This window comes from Kogia breviceps, chromosome 4, assembly GCF_026419965.1.
Source record: "Kogia breviceps isolate mKogBre1 chromosome 4, mKogBre1 haplotype 1, whole genome shotgun sequence".
Classification (NCBI taxonomy): Eukaryota; Metazoa; Chordata; class Mammalia; order Artiodactyla; family Physeteridae; genus Kogia; species Kogia breviceps.
Window position 1 is genome coordinate 4,153,731 of NC_081313.1, and position 18,742 is coordinate 4,172,472.

Here is an 18,742-nt window from a genome sequence, read left to right on the forward strand (position 1 = left end):
TGAGGAGACTCCCTGGGGGCTTTGTTGGTCTGCCTTCCTTTCAAATTCCAGTAAAAATGGCAGAAGATTAAGGAAAAAAGAAGAGAATAGTTAAAAAGTGCTTGAAACTGATGAGGAAGGTGGAAAGCAGATGGTGTCAGTTGGTGATGAAACCCCAAATTACAGAGAAAAACAGCAGCCCTCGAAAAGCAGGTTTTCACTGCAAAAGTCTGTGCTTCCCCCAATCAGAGGAGCGGGCACAGGAGACGGAGTGGTGCATTAGCAATTCGCCAGGTGACTGATTAAGGGGTGAAAAGCCTGCGGTCTCTGGCTTCAGAAGCTGTTCCTGGCAATAGTCCACAGGCCATGGCCCAAAGTTTAGTTCTCTAAAGTGTTTGCTAGGACATGGGAAGACCCAGAGTGCGTGTGGATGTCAGAAAATTGGGTCAATTATGGCTGCTTTGAAGGATAGCCCCTCCTGTCCCCAGAAAATGAGATCTTTGTGTGCGCCGTGTACGTCCTCGCCACCGTATTCACACTGCCTCCTCCCTCTGAGGTCAGGGTCCTGTAGGTTCACGAGATACGGCCTTGCATGTATTGCCAGAGGAATAGGACTACAAATGGAGGCTGTAGAAATGTACTCTGGCTGTGGAGAGGTGTCACTGAGAAAAAGCAGTGACAGGAAAGAAAGGTACTGAGCTCAAGAGAAACTAATCCCTGAGGGAACAGTGTTAAATCACGAACAAGAAGAAAATGATAACAATTGAAATAGTGTCCGTAGAGAACATCTAAGAACAGATCCTTAGGCTGCTGGTGTGAAATCTGAGTTGGGGTTCTCAAATATTAAAACTACGTTGTAGAAATAAACCCACTTGAAAGGCTGGATTGTTGAGTGGACAAATAGGAGATTGCTGTAATGAACCAAGAGATTTAATTGTGGACATCTGTGAGAATGTGGTGTAAAAAGATAAGGAAATAAAAGGTATTAGGGAAAACCTAAGACTCTGGAGCATAGAGCCAGGTGTTGTAATAGTCATCTAGGACTTCTCAGAGGGGAGAACAGAGCTGTAAGGAGAGAATGTGATCAATAAATTCTATAGAAAGAAACTTCCCAGAGCAGGACACTGGTACAATATTTATATCAGAAAATTCTCCCAGCTGTAGAGCATGATTTTTATGTATGATCTCCGTCTCTGACTTGTTCAAAGGAAATACGTTTAAAATCAAATGAAGCAGAAAGATTGAATATAGGAGGATGGATAAAGAAATTCCAAGCAAGTGCTAACTTGAAAGCAGTAATACAAGGCAAAGAAATAATTCACACCTAGAAATGAATTTACATGGATTAAAAGGAAATATTTAGATTGATTAAAGGTACAATTCATCAAGAAGATACTGCTCTTACGACCTTCGAGCATAAAACTATGTCAAGTAAAATGCTTGGGTATTCTAGGGAGAATAACCAAATCTGTTTTCATGGGAGACTTCAGTGTGTTTCTCAGAAATACAGAGTAAAAGCAAGAATTTAAATGGATAGAATTGGAATCATAATTGCAGGATGGATGATTTACATATAACTCTTAAACCACAAACTTTGAATTCTTTAAAATACTTTTCAAACATATATAAAAGCTGACTATTTACTAGACAACGAAAAGCTATGCTCTAATATGAGATATTAAGATACTGATATTTCATAGGATATTAATAAAAATCTCTCCTACGTCTGCCCTGAAAAACTGATAACTGAACACACATAATAAATACAAACAAACCCCTCTTGGATAACAGAAAAAATAAAAACTGAAATACTAAACTGTTTTGGAAATAAAAGCAGGGCAGTATTTATTAAAATCTTTGAGATATAGTCAATATAGTATTCAGTGAGTGGTTTGTGGCTTTAAGCGATTGTTAGAAAGCAAGAATTACAGAAAATGAATGACTCAGAAGGTAGGAAAATACAGGAGAAACCTAAGGAAAATAGAAGGAAGGAATTGATGAAGATGGAAACATAAATTAATGAAATAGGAAACGAGGCATTTGATTTGGGACCATTAAAACTAATACCTGGACCTTTGCAATGCTCATGAAACTGACAGCTCTTGGGCACATTTGATCAAGAAAGGAAGAGACAAAAACCGAATTGCACCAGGACTGAGAAAGCTATAAAAATACATTTGGAGAATTATTTTTAATTTACAAATTTATATTCAGATTTTATCATGTTCATAAAACAGACCATCTTGCAGGAAAACATACTCAAATCGACACAGACTAGTTGTTGCAATCCTGAACAGAAAAATAACCCAGAAGAAATTTTTAAAAATCGTTAAATATCCAACACGATGGAAGATCTAGGTGGCTTGCAGGTGAGCAAGCCTGAAGTGAAAAACTGATGTCTTTATTATTGTTTGGTTTTAGAACTTAAAAATTGTAGACTGCTTCCTGTTTCATTCTCTTAGACTAGCATAACCCTGTACCAAGATCAATTAAGAATAACATGCCTACGTGCCTTCAAGACTCAGAACTCTGTTACTTAGCAGTAGAGCCACAAAAGTACTAAATAACATTTTAAGAACTCAAATCTATTAGTAATTTAGAATATGGACAAGTTGTGACTTAAGGATTTATCTCAGGAATACCACAACAACTGGTTAAGAGGAAAATGGTAGGATCATCTCCATTCAGTACCCATTCCTCATTTAAAAAAGAAAAATGCTAAAGGTAATAATGGAAAAAAACATTTTGAACTTGAGAAAGGTGCAACCCTAAGAGCATAGCCATTACTGTCAGAAGCAAGGCAAGCCTGCTTTTCGTTCCACCCCTTCTGTGTGTGCTGGAGACCTTAAGCCGTGCAGCCAGGCAGACACAAAGAGTGGGAGCTGTGAGTGCTAATAAGGAAGAGTTAGATTGTCCTCATTTTAAATGATGTGACTGTCTATGTGGAAAAAGGAAAACAGAGGTGTAGGAGCTGGGGAAAGTGCCGGTATGTACAGTGAACACGCACAGTGGGCCATCATTAGCCTGTCAAAACGGGTGGAATGGGGACAATCCTATCTCAGGTGGCAGCCGACCTGGGATGTCCAGGGAAAGACCTGAAAGCAGCACGCCTGCCTCCGTGAAGGAGAACTAAACCACCTGAACACATGCATAAATGCTGAGTTCCTGGGTTGAAAGACTCAAGGCATAAAGATGTGCATTTTCCCCACACGTATTTATAAATATACACTCGAAAACCAGATGGTGAAGGCTTACGGGAAAGAATAGCTGTTCGGAATAATAATTTAATTTTTGAAAAGGAAAATTCTGAGCCACATTCATGCCTGCACACATATATTAAAACATACTTACAAAACTATCGTGTTTAAAGAAGCGTGCTATTCACGTGGAAACTGACAAATCAGTGGAGTAGGAAGGTCCAGAAATACTGTACTCAGAGATGCCTGGAGTTTGATAAAGGAGGCATTTTAAAGGATAAGGGGAAGGTGTGCAGTTCAGCTGAAGGAGGTTTTCGCAACTAATGATGCCACAATGAAGATTATTTGCTGTTTTGCTGGGAATGGTTAGCTCTTTTATGTTAGACTGGAAGTAATGAATGAGTGCTCAGTTGAAATAGGCCTAGCTCTGGTTAATAGCCTCCATAAGCGTAGAAAAGTAACTTTTTTTCTTTTTTTTTAAGGTTCCTTGTTTGCTGCTTTGGGTATACGTAATAAGTAGGGATCCTGGTCAGGTCATTTAAGCAAAGGGGATTACAGTATTTGGAAGCAGGCTTTTGGGTAGGTTAAATCACAATGTAGGTAAACTACTTGACAAAGAATTTTGAAACTCAAAAATGGATGTACCTCACACACAGTGATGGTGGCTGATTTGGCTCAGGAGAGGTTGGAAATGTCCAACTTTTCAAACTTCTCTGCTGTTGCGCCCCATTTGTCCTGGTCCTCTTACCATGGGCTTCATTTTTTAGAGCGATGTAGTTTGCCAACTTAAATAGGGCTGACCTCTTCCAAAATTCGTGATTCCTTGTAGAAATTTTCGTTTAAAAGGTTGGTCTTTTTCTCCTCTCTAGAACTGGATTAGAGATTTCAGTATTTTCAATAAATGATTCAGTTTAAGAACTTCCGATGAACTATAACAACTTAGGGGTGGACTGAAATTACCTAATACTTAATGCTGTTTTCAGTTAAATTTTAACTAGTGTGGGTTGTCTTTTTATGCATATTTGACACAAACTGTGCATGTTTGTATTTTTATGAACATTTTTTGCTTTGGAACATTTTTGGGAATTTGTGTTCTTAATGTCAAGTTGACTTTAAAACCATATATAATATTCTTAATGTCATATGATTTTCATTAAGCCTGTCTTTGTTATAGTTGCCCTTTGCCTTTCAGCTTGAACCAGTGATTCTTAACCATTTTAGGAAATCAAACCCCTTTGGAAAATATTTATGAAAATTCCAAAGTTTTCACTTTCCTTATAGAAGCATATGCTTCTTTCTGTGTGTTTGCTCATGTGTGATTCTCTCTCCCTATTCATGTTTATACACACCCATTTTTGTCTCCTCCCATTTCCCCTTAAGGCCATTAACATTTTTTCCAAGATCCATGAAGCCCCTCAGTTAATTACAGCGTGGTCAGCTCTGATGGCTTTTCTGATGACCTCACGGAACTGAGGGGCTACTGTTCTTTGTTCTTTGTGGACTGCATGGAGGCGTAGTCTCTAACGTCGGTCGTTATATCTATGCCCCCCCCACCCCGAACCCAGTCTCTCGTATCCCTCTCTGTAGAAGACACACAGACCAGATTTATTTATCCTGTGCATTCATATCGGTGATAAAGGCCTTTAACAACAAGTAGATTTGGTTTTCTGAGTCCTGCCCCTGTTTGCACCCCACCTTCCAAAAAAAACCCGAGCTTGTATTCAGCCTATCAGTAGACCTTTGTATCAGGAGCTGACTGAACTGTGTGCAGTGATTGAATTTGGGGAAGATGTTTTAAGTTGCCTGGTTTTCTAATTCCCTAGTAAATCCCGGTTTTACAGGACTGTGTTTTGGCCTTGTGTAGAATGAGCCAAATGACATGACTTTAATACTTTACTCTCTTTCACAGGAAAAGTAAAACTACTTCTGAAGGAACTCTGGCTCTGTATAAACACAACACACAGACTACCTGGTGAAGGCAGCAGATGTGTCCCAGGTGAGAGAGAAGCTTCCAGAAGTACATTTCATACATGCAGTAGAAACGTTTACTGTGGGCATTATGTGCCTTCAGTTTTTAAAATCTTGTGACTCTCACATTGAAAGAGTGAAATAAACTAGGACAGGTACTTAAAGTCATATAGAACTCCATTCCCTCCAGGGTGACTTCTAGTCTCAGTGAATGCATCCGGCTCTTTATCTTGTAATAGCACCTCTCGTCAGGGAGTATTCATGGAAACTGGGAGACACACGGTGGGAGGTGTATGTGGCAGGTATACGCGGAAGACGAGTTTCACCGTTCTCTCACTTTTGTCGCCTCCCGTCCCAGGACCCCATGCTGCGCTTAGCCGTCGTTCTTCCTTTAACCTTCCCCCAGTCTGACCGTTACCGGTCTTTCTTTGTCTCACATCTCTGACCCTTTTGGAGAAAGAATACGAACCTTTTGGTTTGTGGGATGTTTTCCTGTATGAGAGCGACGAGGCTGTGTGTTTTTGGCAAGAGTTCCCCAGTACTGCGCCGGGGGAGAGTGTGTGGGGGTCTCTGCATTGTCACTGGGGACGCTAACCTTGATTACGTGTTGAAGGGGGTGTTGGCCAGGTTCCTCCAGGTAAAGTTTCTCCTGCTTCCTTATTTGTTGATCATCCTGAGGGAGTTGCTTTGATGCTGCACATATTCGATTTCCCTCCAACTGTAGCCCACTGATTTTAGCATCTATTGATGGATCTTGTCTGCTACGATTACTACTCTAATAGTATTTTTTGTATTTCCCTCATTCCTCCTACGTGTATTAATTGGAATTCTTGAGTAAGGAAGAGCTGTCGCTTTTCACCACTTACTTGTTTATTCACTATTTCTGTCAGTGTGGTCTCACAGATTTTTTTTTATTCTGTATGTTATAATACAGTACTTTCATTATCTTATTCAAATTGCTCCAGATTTGGCTATTGGGACCATCTTTAGTTCGGCTCCTGGGTCTTTGGGCATGTCCCATCCTGTTTTGAGTACTTCTTTACTTCTGGTACTGCAAGCTGTTTAAGGCTCAGCTTGTATTTTCCCCTCCCCGGCCCTGTTATCAGACACTGCTCCTGGGAGCCCTGAGGCCTTCTGCAAAATGTATTTTTACAGCTTTCAAATATGACAAATGGTTATTTCTAGTTATTTCCTAGGACACAATGTTTTTACTAACAATTAGCATTACTGCAGTATACCAAAATCCAAATCCAAAGAGAGCTAGCGTTTGTTTTATAGTAGTTTTCTCGTTGAGTTGTAATGCAAAGTATTTATGTGACCTAGTCAGGTTCCTCAGTTAGAGTATTGTACAAATATGGTTATGGAGTAGTCTAATGTAGGTCGATTTTAGACAGGGAAAATAGTGTTTCCTATCACCTTGTATGCAGAAGCTGTTTCCCCAGTCCTGCTGATCTCCCAAGAGAATGAGGGCATCGTCAAGCCCCGTTGCCATGGCGGTGGATGGGCGCCTTGGCATGGACACCCTGCTGCTAATGGGACACGGGCATCTCACCGTCCACCTGCCTGTCTTCTCGTTTGCTTGTTGTGAGGGAAGCATACTTCTGTGGAATATGTTCAGGTCTTGTAGGATATTCTTTAGGAAGGGATTGGTTGCCTTTTAAAAATGTTTCTACTTGGATTTAATACAAGCATTTTGAACTGTTAAAATAAGGCTTTTTTTTAAAGTTTTTTTTTTTTTTTTTCTTTACGTATTTTTTTTCCCCACAGAAAAACCTGCCGAAGAAAACCCCAGATCCTTAGAGTCCAGGGAAGATGGTGTGCCCCGTGCAGCAGGGGGCAGCCCTCTCAGGACCTCAGCCGTGCAGACGTGCCTGGCAGAGCTGTCCATGGAGATAGAGGGTGACTTCTCTGCGTGTGAGGACGCGGGGAGAGAGAGGCCGGGTGGCGCAGCTTGCCGTGACGATGGTGTCTTTAAAGAAGACCGGGATCCTGAGGCTGTAACGCAGAAGAATGAGGATGAGCGTGCGGACTTTTCTGCTCGTGATCATTCTTTTGACGAAGATCTTCAGGCTGCCGTCGACTTCTTCAAGCTGCCCCCTCCTCTTCTGTCCCCGGTGCCCTCACCCCCTCTGCTGTCGTCCCCACACCTGGGTGCATTTCCCTCCTCACTCTCACCTGTAAGTTGACACTTTGTATGTGCATTACCTGGTGGCCACGTTGTCCATCCTGCTACGGGAGCTCAGATCAGCTCGTGTCAGGGAGGAACGCGAGGATCTAACAAGGCGGGCCGGTGCCCTCGCGTCCACGTGCACATACGGCTTTTTTCATTTTGTACTAGGGGTGCATGTTTATTGTTTTCATCTACAGTGTACTGTAAGTCTCCCGTGTCTTAATTGCTTACTCTTATCTGTAGTGCCTGACACATAACAGATGTGGGATGAGTGAATTCAGCAAGTGTTTATAGATACGGAGTTTTTCAGAGATGGGAAGTCCATGTATAGAGCATGCAGGTCAATTAGGTTGCTGAATTCCCCACCTTCATGCAATGAATTCGTCATCTTTTTGTGTGTTTACAGAATGGTTTATTGTAATTTCTTAGGAAGTTAGTCTTGACAAAGCAGATTTGTATGCTTTTTGGCTTAAGGAACAGATAAATGACTCCTTGAGTCACATCCTTCGTTCGGGAAACCATAATGCACGTCTGTTACGTTCTGGACCTGGTGCTAGACACTGGGAACGCTGAGGTGACATGGGCTGTGGTCACCCCGGTGGGGTCTTGTGTGGCGGTTGCCCCCATAACAGGGCCATGGTGGAGTCCGCGCTGCTGGGAAGCATGCTGCTGGAGGGACCTGGACACAGAGCTCGTGCTGGAAGGAGGCTGGGTGGAGGCCGGGCGGGAGCATCTCCAGCTAGCAGGTGTCCCGGCCGAGCGTGCGGAGGGGTGCGTTGTGTCAGGTGGAGGAGCTGTTCATACAGAGGCGTAGGACTCGGGGCAAACCTGACGCGGGGCAGCGTTCACCCAGACCGGGTCCCCACGTCCGTGTGTGTCCTCAGGACTTTCCATTGTATCCTGAAGGCAAAGGGAGATCCTCGATGGATCCAAAGAAGTGGAGCTAACGGTGGAGTTCCACTTGAAGGTGTTCGTTTAGTCACAGTGTGAATGGGGAGGGAGAGGGGAGAGTCGGGAAGGAGACAGGGCTGTAGTGGGGAAGTCATCTAATCAGCACTTTCCTCAGTGCTGGACACCTGGACAGTAGTAACATTTGAGTCAGCTGGTTTGGAAAAGGTCCCGAGGCGGAGCAAGCAGCACGTTTCGTGAGGTCTGCGGTGCGGTGGTTAGGCGAGTGAGGGGTCGAGGATGCTGGGGACAGCGGAGAAGAACGTCTCTGGGCGGGGAGGTAATGTAGGAACGTTAGGTGCTAGGTGTGCGCGGGAGTTCCGGGCGCGGCGCGTGCGAGGTGTACCCCCGTGCGTGGCGTGGTGCTCAGAGCCCGGCTGGGAGGACGCGGGTGCCGGGGTGCCTCCGCCTGGGGGCCAGCAGAGGCCCGGGGCTGCGTGCTTTCATCCAGCCAGAACGCGCGTGTAGAAGAGGGTCGGGTCCCGACAGTCCCGCGTCAGTGCCGACGCGGCCAAACAGAAGCGGAGGAGAAGAGGTTGAAAATGGCCAGGACAGCAGAGGAAAACCAGGGGGTGATGGTGCCCTAGCATCCAAGGGAGGAAAGGATTTCTCCAGTGGGAGCGAGTTCCTGTCAACGGGGGTGACTCTTCGTCAGCCCCTGGGCCTCGCAGACCAGGGGGCACGGGTGGCGGAACCGGCTCTCCTGGGGGGCCGTGTGGTCTCTACCACTCAGGACTGGGCGGGGGGGCTTTCGGAACAGACCTGGAGTCAGGGGCCGTGGAGGAGGCAGAGGTGTCGGGGTGCAGCACAGGCATGAGGTGTGGCAAGAGGGGCCTGCAGGCTGACAGCCAGAGCGATGGCCGGGCAGCGCTGGGCTGAGCTGCCCTGGGCCAGAGCCCGCGGCTCGCCGGGGAAGGCAGGCGGGGCGGGGCAGCTAGAGGCGGAAGCCTTTTGGGCCAGAAAGTGGGGACGTCAGAGTTGAGAGGAGGCCTGCTTCGAAGTTAGGAGAACAGACCTAATCCTAGGCTGCATGTGGAATAGAACTGGGAAGCTTCTCCGTTTGGGGAGAAGCCGTGTGTGAGTGCAGGAAACGCTGGGGAGAGGCGGCTTCTTTAAGGAAAGAAGGTGCAGCAGTGCTGTGCTCCTTGAGACCCACCCATCCATTGATAGAGTCCAGAGAGTGGACTCCCCTTTCCTCAGATTCTTCAGGAAGCACACACTTTTTTAATGCATTTAGTTGGTAGTTGCGTTTGGTTGACTGAAGTAGTATTTTACTAATTAATATAATTCATTTATATTTAAGGAAATCTACTTCGGAGAGTGTACAGATTCCAGTGATCATGACTCGGCCCAACGTAGGGATTCTGAGCCTGTTTCAGAAGGTGATACACCTCAATTGCTGGATTGTTTTAGCTCACCTGGGAAAAGTAAAGGAACTGGGACATGGGAGGAAAAGCTCCAGCCGCACGAAGCCACCCAAGCTCTAAATACATTGGAAGTCAGTGAGGTGACAGCGGTTGGGTTTGGGACATTTACAGCAAACCTGAGAGAAGCTGCAGCAACGTTCCCCTCCGCGCACGAGAAACACTGGACGCCGTCGTCTGAGTTTGTGAGCCAGGGAGAAAAAGCTGCTTTGGATGAGGCACGAAGACAAAGAGAGGTTCGGGAGATGGATGGGTCGGTGCAGACGGAGAAGACACGTCCTAAACCCACGGGCAGCGGGCGTGTTGAGAAGCTGCCGAGCAGCCTGGCTCTAGAGGAGGGCATGGCCCTCGGGACGTCAGACTCGTGTCATCCTCCCCTGGGCCCGTGGCCATCGAATGAGCCCAGCACACCTGAAGGAAAAACCCTAGTGTCCAGAATGATAGGATCACCCAAATTAGAGGCGACCAAGTGGACACTGACTGATGGAGTCACTTCGGCGTCAGGTCGTCTGTCCACTTCCGGTCATTTTCAGGCAACGTCTGGAGAATTGGAGAATGAAAGAGAAGCGGTGCGCGGCTTCCTTTCGGGAGACCCCTCTGCCCCAGGGGCACCAGGGGCCGCGCTGGTTGCTGCAGTGCTCGGTCTGCGAGAGGAGTTGTCTTCCCCCGTGGCCTCGGGAGCCTCATCTCTCTGCGGTCACCCCCGGTCTCCCTCTGGGTTGGAGGATGACGCTGAAATATCTGTTCCTACTGGAGTAGGCCCTCCCGAACTGCATCGTTTGGAGCAGACATCACAAGCTGCCACGCTCACCATGGTAGATGTGCTTTCTGAGCCCCCGGAGTGTTCCGTAGCCGTAGGAGAAGGCCAACTGGAGAACAGCTTACGTGCTCTGAGCCCAGTGTCGGGGGCTTCCGATTCTGACGGTCAGAGGGGCAGCGAGGTGGGGTGTACGACCCTTGTGAAGGGCGTGAACGATATCTGCTCGCTCCTGCAGTCAGGATTCTTGGGAGCCGCCAGAGGCGGGCTGGGTGAAAGGCCAGGTCTGGGGGTCGAGCTCACGCCGAGTCGGTCAGATCTCACATCGGCGGCAGGGCCTCAGTCTGGCTTGATCGGGAGTGGCTTTGGCTTTGGTAAAAGCACTTCGTGGCACCACAGTGATCTGTTACGGCGAAGGGGCGAAGAAAGGCTGGGACCTCAACCTGAACGTGAACAGGAGGCGGCAGCGTCCTCAGAAAGTAGAGGATCAGCGTCCGAGCCCGAAGGTGCTGGAGAGGGTAACAGTCCTGCGGGGTTCAGGGCGCCTGCGTCCTTGTTGCCTAACCAGGTGTCTGTTATCACCAAGCAGGCGCGGCCTGAAGCCGTGCAGGACGCACGATGGCAACCCTCGAGACTGTCTAGCAGGGACCCCCGCTTAGTGACAGACGTTGATAATGGGGCTGGTCGGACACCATCTGGAGCGAGATGCGGGGAGATAGCGCACACAGCACCGAGAAGCAGGGAGGCGGCTGCTACAGAGAGCGCTGCCCCGGGAGTTTCCTCCCCCTGGAGAAAATCAGACTTTGATTCTCCAGGGGGTTCTTTACCAGTAGAAAGTGCCCATTATCCCACAGGTAGTACCTTATCTTTCTCTTCTGACAGCATCCTGGTCGCAAGCCAGGACGCTGTGACGGAAGCCGCAGCGCAGGAAGAAGTGCAGAAGCAGAGCCTGTGTCTTCCTGCCACAAATGTGGACACGTCCAGGCTGGATGTGGAAGAACTTCCAGGCACGGAGGTGACGCTGTCAAGAGGTTTTCCTGTTGGAGACACAGTCGGAGCCTCTGGGGAGGCCCTGGCCGTTACAAAGGACCCGTCTGTTGTACAGCACGGCCCGAAGGAGCATCCGCAGCTGCCGTCTCACACTCCTGGGGGTGCTTCTCCTGAAGCTCCAGACACCACGGAGACTGCTTCTTCACCAGTGCCTGGCAGCAGAGATGAGGAGCAACGTGCTGTCCCGCAAAGCAGCCTCCCTGGTGCCCTGTGCTGCTACACGGGCATCCGCGAGGCAGGTGGAGGTGACACTGAGGTAGAAGAGGGTGACGCCCCGAGCTGCAGCGAGGGAGAGAACGATCCCGAAGCCGGGCTGGAGGACGGCCTGCAGAGTGCCGGCGGGGCCTCCGCAAGAGGCGTGGGGGCTGCCAGCGCCGCTGCGGCCGAGACCAGACCTTCTGTCGAGGTGGGGCGCCTGACCTCGGCTCTGCGGGACTGTAGCCTCAGTGCGCTCTCCGAGACAGATGGGCTTTCCACGTCCGAGGTCGTGACGTTTCTTGAAAGTTGTCAGTTAAGAGATTATAGTTCAGGGGACTCTGTTTCAGACTGTTCTAGCAAAGGAACCCTAAATAAAGGGATGAACAAGGAATTCAAGCAAAGTGAACCCTCAGGAGAAAAGTGCAGAAAGCAAGTGTGCGAAGAGGAAACACTAGAAGCCTCCGAGGAGTGCCTCGGCTCCTCGGAGGAAGAGGGCTGCCCGTTAAGGAGCGTGAGGCAGCTTGCACGGTGCTCCTTGGAGACGCCGCCCGGGGCGCTCACCAGGGTCCGCCAGGAGCTGCAGGCCGGCCGGGAAGACGCCGGCGGGAAGGATGCTGGAGAGTCACAGCTCCTAAGCGCACCTGACAGCGCGACGGCGGAGCGTGAGAAAGAGCACGTTCTGCCTCTGGAAGCGGCCGGCTCCTCTTCACCCACGCCGACGGCCGCGGTGGGTGCTAAGGAAGAGGTCTCGTCCGAGCCCCCGGAACCCTCGCCCCTGGGCGCTGCCCCGGGAGTGGGGCCGGGGGAAGTGGCGTTTCAGTGTCAGATCTCTACAGTGACCTCCGAGGTTATAAATGTGCTGGTAAATAAGGATCAGAATCTAGTCATTGAGAAAGGGGACAACTGGACCATCATCAACGGGGTGGCTCTCATGCCAGACGTGGACCAGCTTATCCTGTGTGACGCCCCCGAAGACGCCCCCGTTTCCCCGGATCCAGAAGGGCTGGCAGCTGGTTTCATGCCAGTTCCTTCCGTGGAGAAGTCCCCGGAGACCGGTCACCCTGGCCCTCCTTCTCAGGAGCCCCAGGGTGGCAGTGGTGTGGCCGGAACCCAGAGCGATATTGCAGGCAGCGATCAGAGTACTAACTTTGATAAAAGTCGTCTGCGGAACAGACCCGTTAAACCCAGCGTGAGGATTAGCTCTGAGATTTACGATCAGAAGTTTGAGACTCAGACTGTTCCTTCTGATCACACTTACTGTAATTCGAAACTCGAGCCACTGAGCAAGAATAAGAATCGATCAAAGGTTTCAAACAGAGATCAAACAAACAAACCCGTAAAGATGTCGGCGTCGAGCGGAGTGGAGACTCCTCAGGGTGAAGTCGCTCCGTCATTTTCCGGGGACAGAGGGAACGGATCAACTCAGAGAAGCCAAACGCAGACCGTCCTAGCCAGCGCCGACACGTCCACTCCTGCAGACGGCTGCGCCGACACGCTGAGTAAGATCCGGCAGGAGGTGGGGCCCCCCCTGCCCCCGCTGCTGGCTCCTCTGATAGCCACGCCTCCGAGGACTTCGCAGCCAGCCTCTCCGCTGACGTCAAGTTCCAGCCCCTCCTCGCCCGCCTCTCCCGGCGGCCCGATCTCGCCACCGTGTGAGATCCCGGTGTCGCCTGTGCTGTCGCCTGTGCTGTCGCCTATGGTGTCCCCCTTGCTGGAGGAGCCGGGGCACTCGTCGCCTCCACACGCGTCCCCGTCCCCGTCCACCGCCCCGGCCAGTGACAGGGTCTTGTCATCTCCTTTGCAGTTTTGTGCTGCGACCCCAAAGCACGCCGTCCCCGTGCCCGGCCGCCTGCCCCCGTTCGCCTCTGCCCATGCGGCGGTGGCAGCGCCCCAGGAGAATTCCGTGAAGATCCTGGACACCATGTACCCAGAGCTGTCCGCCAGGGCCCGCACCCTCAGCATCCTCAAGGGGAACATCCAGCTCGCGCGAGGCCCGCCGGCCGACTCCAAGAACCTACCGGGGCCCGCCAGCGCCATCAGGGGCTTCAAAGCCATCACTTCAAGCTCCACCGCCTTTGTGAAAGCAGGGGCCAGCTCCGGTGGTGACTGCAAGCAGGATAAGCCGAGAGACCTGGGGCCTCCGCAGGATTCAGGTGGGAAGAGGGCACTGTCAGCGGCTACACCGAGGAGCGCCAAGAGGTTGCGCCTGGACAGCGGGTCCCCGGAGCCAGAGCCCCCGTCAGAGGGCGTCAGCCGGAGCCCCCAAAGGAACCCCTCCCCGGCTGCAGCCGTGAGGACAGAGGAGGAGGGGCGTCGTCTTCTGGCCGTCGGTACGGTCTCACAGTCACCCCTGAGCCCCAGGGAAACCGTGGAGTCCTACGACAGAGCCGTGGCGGAGGCCCTGAAGAAGATCGCAGAGTCGTCCTTTGACCTGTTACCCGTCATCCGCAGTCACGTGTACGTGGGAAACATCTCCAAAAAGCCTGTGATGCGAGATCAAGAGAAAGAAGTCGTTCGTGAATTTAGCACAACAAAAAAGGTATGTGGCTCCTTTGCTCTGGGGACATGAGGAATCGCGTGTCCTCAGACGCAGGCCATCTCCTGTCAGCGAAAGGGGAGGTGGCCCTGAACGGAGGTTTATTCTCAGAGATGGGCAGTCACCCGTGTACGCATTAGGACCTGTACTTTATTTCTAGCGAGCGTTTCATACATTTGAGAAGTGATAAGACCTTAGAGATTTGATCATTTGTATTCACCAAATATCTTAAAATTTTAAAGGAAAAAAAAAAAAGCCTGTCAGGACTTAAAATTGCATATTTCCCATTGCTGCTGGCATGCTTAAAAGCTCGAAATGATTTGCTTCAAAGCATCAAATTGCTATGTAATAGAGCCTTTCTTTTCTGTGAATGGTGTTATATACACACTTGAGAATTTTGAGAGTCAGAAAGGTAGTGTGTGGGTCCCCCCTATCCCTCCCTTGATGTAGGTCAGAAATCAAACAGGAACAGATGCTTAGTTTCAGGAAGGGGACTCGGGGAGGATTATGCAGATTTACCTACGTGGTTTATTAAGACTTTCCTCGGTTTTTATTTTCTACATATTTATGTTGATACTGGGTGGATGACTTCCAGTGTCCCTTGGATTATGCTTTATCGATTATCTGTACATCCTTGGAATCACAATGGTATAAATATTTATTCTTCTTGGATTGCATTTCAGAAAGCACAGAGAGCGGTACCGGTAACTTTGGAAAGATGTTTATTTTCAAGTGACTGAATGTATCAAATTATTTAATGCTCCTTTTCCTGGGTGAGGAAAACATTATCCAGTATTTTAAGATCTAAACAGGATAAATGTGTAGAGTACATTGGAGTTCAGAAAACAAGAATGGGAGTAGAATTCGAGTGGATTTAAGATACACACAGATTATTTTAGTAAAAACCAGAAAGTGGTCATTTGTAGGAGCGGTGGTAGCGACGGTGGGCATCCAGGTGTTCTGGGGCTCGTCCCCGCCCCCCGCAGCCCCGCGGAACCCCGGCCGCCGGCAGGCGTGGGCTCTCTCCTCCCCGAGCCTCACGGCTTGCCCTGCTAGAGCAAGTTACCACGGTGGGTGCTGTCCTCTGCTTCCTGAGACAGGGCACCTTTTATCTTTCCAACTTTCCAAAAGGAAAGTTTTTGTAACTTTTAGCTGGTCTTTAGTAGGCTGAAGATAAGTATCAGTGTACATTGCCTTTTCGATTTCGTTTATTTTATTTTTTTTTTTTCCCCCCAATTCAGCCTTTAGCAGAGTGCTTGCTTCACTCTATTCTCTCGGAACTGAAAATTCAGAAGATGTCTGTGGAGCACAATTACATCCACGCCCTCTGCAGAGTGTATGTGGGTATTTGTCGGCAGCTGGGAGACTTGGAAAGAGCTCGCTTGTTTTGCTACAGCCTACTTAAGGAAGGTATGTTTAGATGGCGACATTCTTGTATTGAAAACAGGTTGTTGCTTTTTTATCTGCTTATATGTGCACCTGTATTTTCAGCTAAGATATTGCTGTGTATCTTTTAAAATCATGTTGTCTTATGCATTTGCCAGAAGGCATGAAGAGCCTTAGCTATAGACCCAGCCATACCTGGTTTTCAGTGGGAGAATTTGTGTGACTTAAGCTTACTTAGGTCAGCATATACATTTCCACTTGTATATAAAAGTGTATCTCTCCTTAGTGCGTATCGGTTTTATTCCTTGTGCAGCTACTTTAGAGTCAGATATAGTTGACACAAGATAATGGAATTATTTTACAGTGACAAACTGCTCTGCTCTGTTGCTAGCTGGAAAGGGCAGAAACGCTGAGATGGATTCATAAGCTCATGGAAAGAAGAGTTTCAGGGAGAAATGGAAAGGAGGGCTGTCCTTTGATTCTCTTTTCCTTTCACTACTATTTCTGAAGTCTATTAATGGAGCAAATAGGACTCCTTCATATCAGATCATCAGTGGAAACATTTTAATATAGCAGAGTGATACACAAATGGAATTTAATGCTACATCAGAGTCTTATCTAGATTGCAAAGATTGATAGTCTTTTATTACCATACTGTTTATGGGGCTTATAAATCAGGATAATTGAATCTGTCACTTGTAGGGTTGTGAGTGAGGCTGCTGTGTTTGTTGCCCACTTCATTTATTTTTTCAGTCACTGACTTATTTAACAAATAGTTACGGGGTGCACATAGTGTTAAGGCTTTGACGGTGACCAAACCCAGGTACAGACGCAGCCTTCCAGTGGGGCGCGCGCGTCAGGTTTTTTCAGCGAAGGGCAGCAGCACGCAGGGCAACGGGCTCGCGGGGCCCACGTGCGAGGGGTTCCCGGTTCCTCCGCGGAGGCGCGCCGCCCGCTCTCACCCCGGGGTCTTTGCAGCAGGTTCTCTGTCGGGAGCTTTTCCCTCTGCTTTGCTCTGGCTCCGCTGTTACCTTTCTGTTTGCTGTCTCTTCCCTCTGCTAGGTCGCGTACTCTGTAAGGACAGGGGTTTTGTTTGTCTTGTCCCTGCTACATCCTCACCCCAGGAGAGTGTGTTGTATGCTCTCATTAAGTATCTGTTGAATGAATGACTTGCGCTGTGAGAGGTGGGTCTGAGAGAGTCTCAGGGGTCAGGGAAGCTTTCCTTGTCGGAGTGCCTTTTGAACTCGGATGTGAAGATCAAAGTGAGGGAGAGAATTCCAGGCAGAGGGAACAGCATGTGGAGTCCTGGGACAGGAGGAAGTATAATCAGATAAGCACAGGGTTTCCGAAGTAACAGAGCAAAATAGCGCAGTGAGTTTCTGCTTTGAGTTACCCTCTCTCTCTACACCCTGCAGTGTTAGATGAAACAGGACAGAGAAAACGAAAAAGATGCGGCGTCGTGCCAGACAAGATCCACATCTTCGTGTTGACTGATGTAACCAGTTGCGAAACACTTCGACAGTTTCTTATAAAATTAAACAGTTTATCATACGACACAGATATGTCACTCTCGGGTACTTTCTCAACAGAAATAGAGGCGTATCCCCATATCCGTATACAGTTCACAGGTATTCAGAGCATCTTAATTCATAATAGCCTATGGTTGGAAGCAGAGGTCCATCAGGAGTTGAATGAAAAGCCAGTGTGGTATATGAAGCAATGGGAGTACTACTCCGACAGACGAGGAAAGGGCTAGTGATGCGTGCGTGGCAACGTGGATTTTGCTGAGAGGGGGATGCCAGACAGAAGAGGGTGCGTGCTTTACGAATCTCTTCATAAATGTTTGAGAAAAGGCACATGTGCAAAGTGACAGTAAGCAGATCAGGCTTGTCTGTATTGGGGACGAAGTGATTCACTGAAAGGCTCAGCCCATGGGAATTTGGGATGATGGAAATACTCTGTCTGTGGGTTGTAGTGGGGGTTACATGGGTGCGTTCACTTGTCAAAACCCTTCAAACTGTCTGCTTAAAGAGTGTATTTTATTGTATGTAAGCTGTGCCTCGATTAACTTGATTAGACAAAGAGACAAGACAAGCCATGGCGTTGGAGAAAGGTATTCATAAGAAAAGGATTATCAGTCATAATTTATAAAAAACATCCCTTCATATCAAAAGCCTTAGGTGCTCTTCAAGTGAGTTGTGTCTTATAAATGCATAAAACACGGCCTGAAAGGACGCGCACCACACGGGACGGTTCTGGGCACGGGGTCTGGGGCCTGCGGGAGGAGATTTGCCTTCTCTTCTTGTTTTGGAGCTTATTGCTCTTTTCTACGGTGGTGTATACTCATGCACTGTGTTTCAAATTCGATTAAAGAAAGTTTGCCAGAAGGAAAGAAAGGTTGGCTGGCAGGGGTGGGGGCAGGGGGAGGGGAGGGATGAGCGGGAGAGATGGAGAAGCAGAGTTGAAGTAACTGAGGCTGGGACCTCAGCAGGCTTCCTCCCTTTAGCATTAGGTGACCCTGCTGTGCACAAGGGGAAATTATTTAAATACATTCTTAGTTTGTCATTTATTCACTTAATCAGACATAAAGGTTTATTATCTTGTTTTTTTTCTCATAGATTTTCCAGAGTCTGAAAAATTGACTTTGTTCATTGCAAACATGTGGCATGATATATTTATCTCTCAATCGGTGATTAATAAGGCAATGCAGTTAGTAGCCAGGCAACGCGCTAAAGGAGAAGTTTTGAACTGTTTGCGAGCTTTCCTCAATTGGGAGAAGGTGAGGTTTCTTTTTATGTAATACTGTACTTGTAGGTCTTATGTAAATGTTATTATTTGGTTTTGTGTTAGTTCGTGAGCATTTCAGAGATATTATTCTTCATATTAGATCCTTTAAAATATCATTTTAGTCCAAGCTTATGCATTTTGTTCATTAAGTATGCATAAGACACTTTGGGAGAAGTTGTAGACCTGTGTGCTGTGTTAATTGAACAAAGTCTTTTGTGTACTAATTTATGGCTGATGAAATCTATACATGCACATATATATGTTAGGGCTCAGAGGAGATGCACATCATTTGCTTCTACAGTAGGTACTTAGGTGAAAAATGGGTATCTCAGTTCCTTCTTG

The 18,742-nt window shown here is 48.2% G+C and overlaps 1 protein-coding gene across 4 annotated transcripts in view; it reads left to right on the forward strand.

Moving 5' to 3' along the window:
• The window catches only part of ICE1 (interactor of little elongation complex ELL subunit 1), a 59,952-nt gene that overhangs the window by 24,189 nt on the left and 17,021 nt on the right, over window positions 1-18,742 (forward strand). For all 4 annotated transcript variants that reach the window (XR_010840075.1, XM_067030774.1, XM_059060740.2 and 1 more), the window contains 5 exons: window positions 5,086-5,172; window positions 6,912-7,321; window positions 9,566-14,230; window positions 15,469-15,637; window positions 18,232-18,392. Coding sequence is in view for 3 of the 4 variants with exons in the window: in XM_067030774.1 (XP_066886875.1) it covers window positions 5,086-5,172; window positions 6,912-7,321; window positions 9,566-14,230; window positions 15,469-15,637; window positions 18,232-18,392 (5,492 nt within the window). In the remaining variant the exon portion in view is untranslated. The remainder of the gene's footprint in view (window positions 1-5,085; window positions 5,173-6,911; window positions 7,322-9,565; window positions 14,231-15,468; window positions 15,638-18,231; window positions 18,393-18,742) is intronic.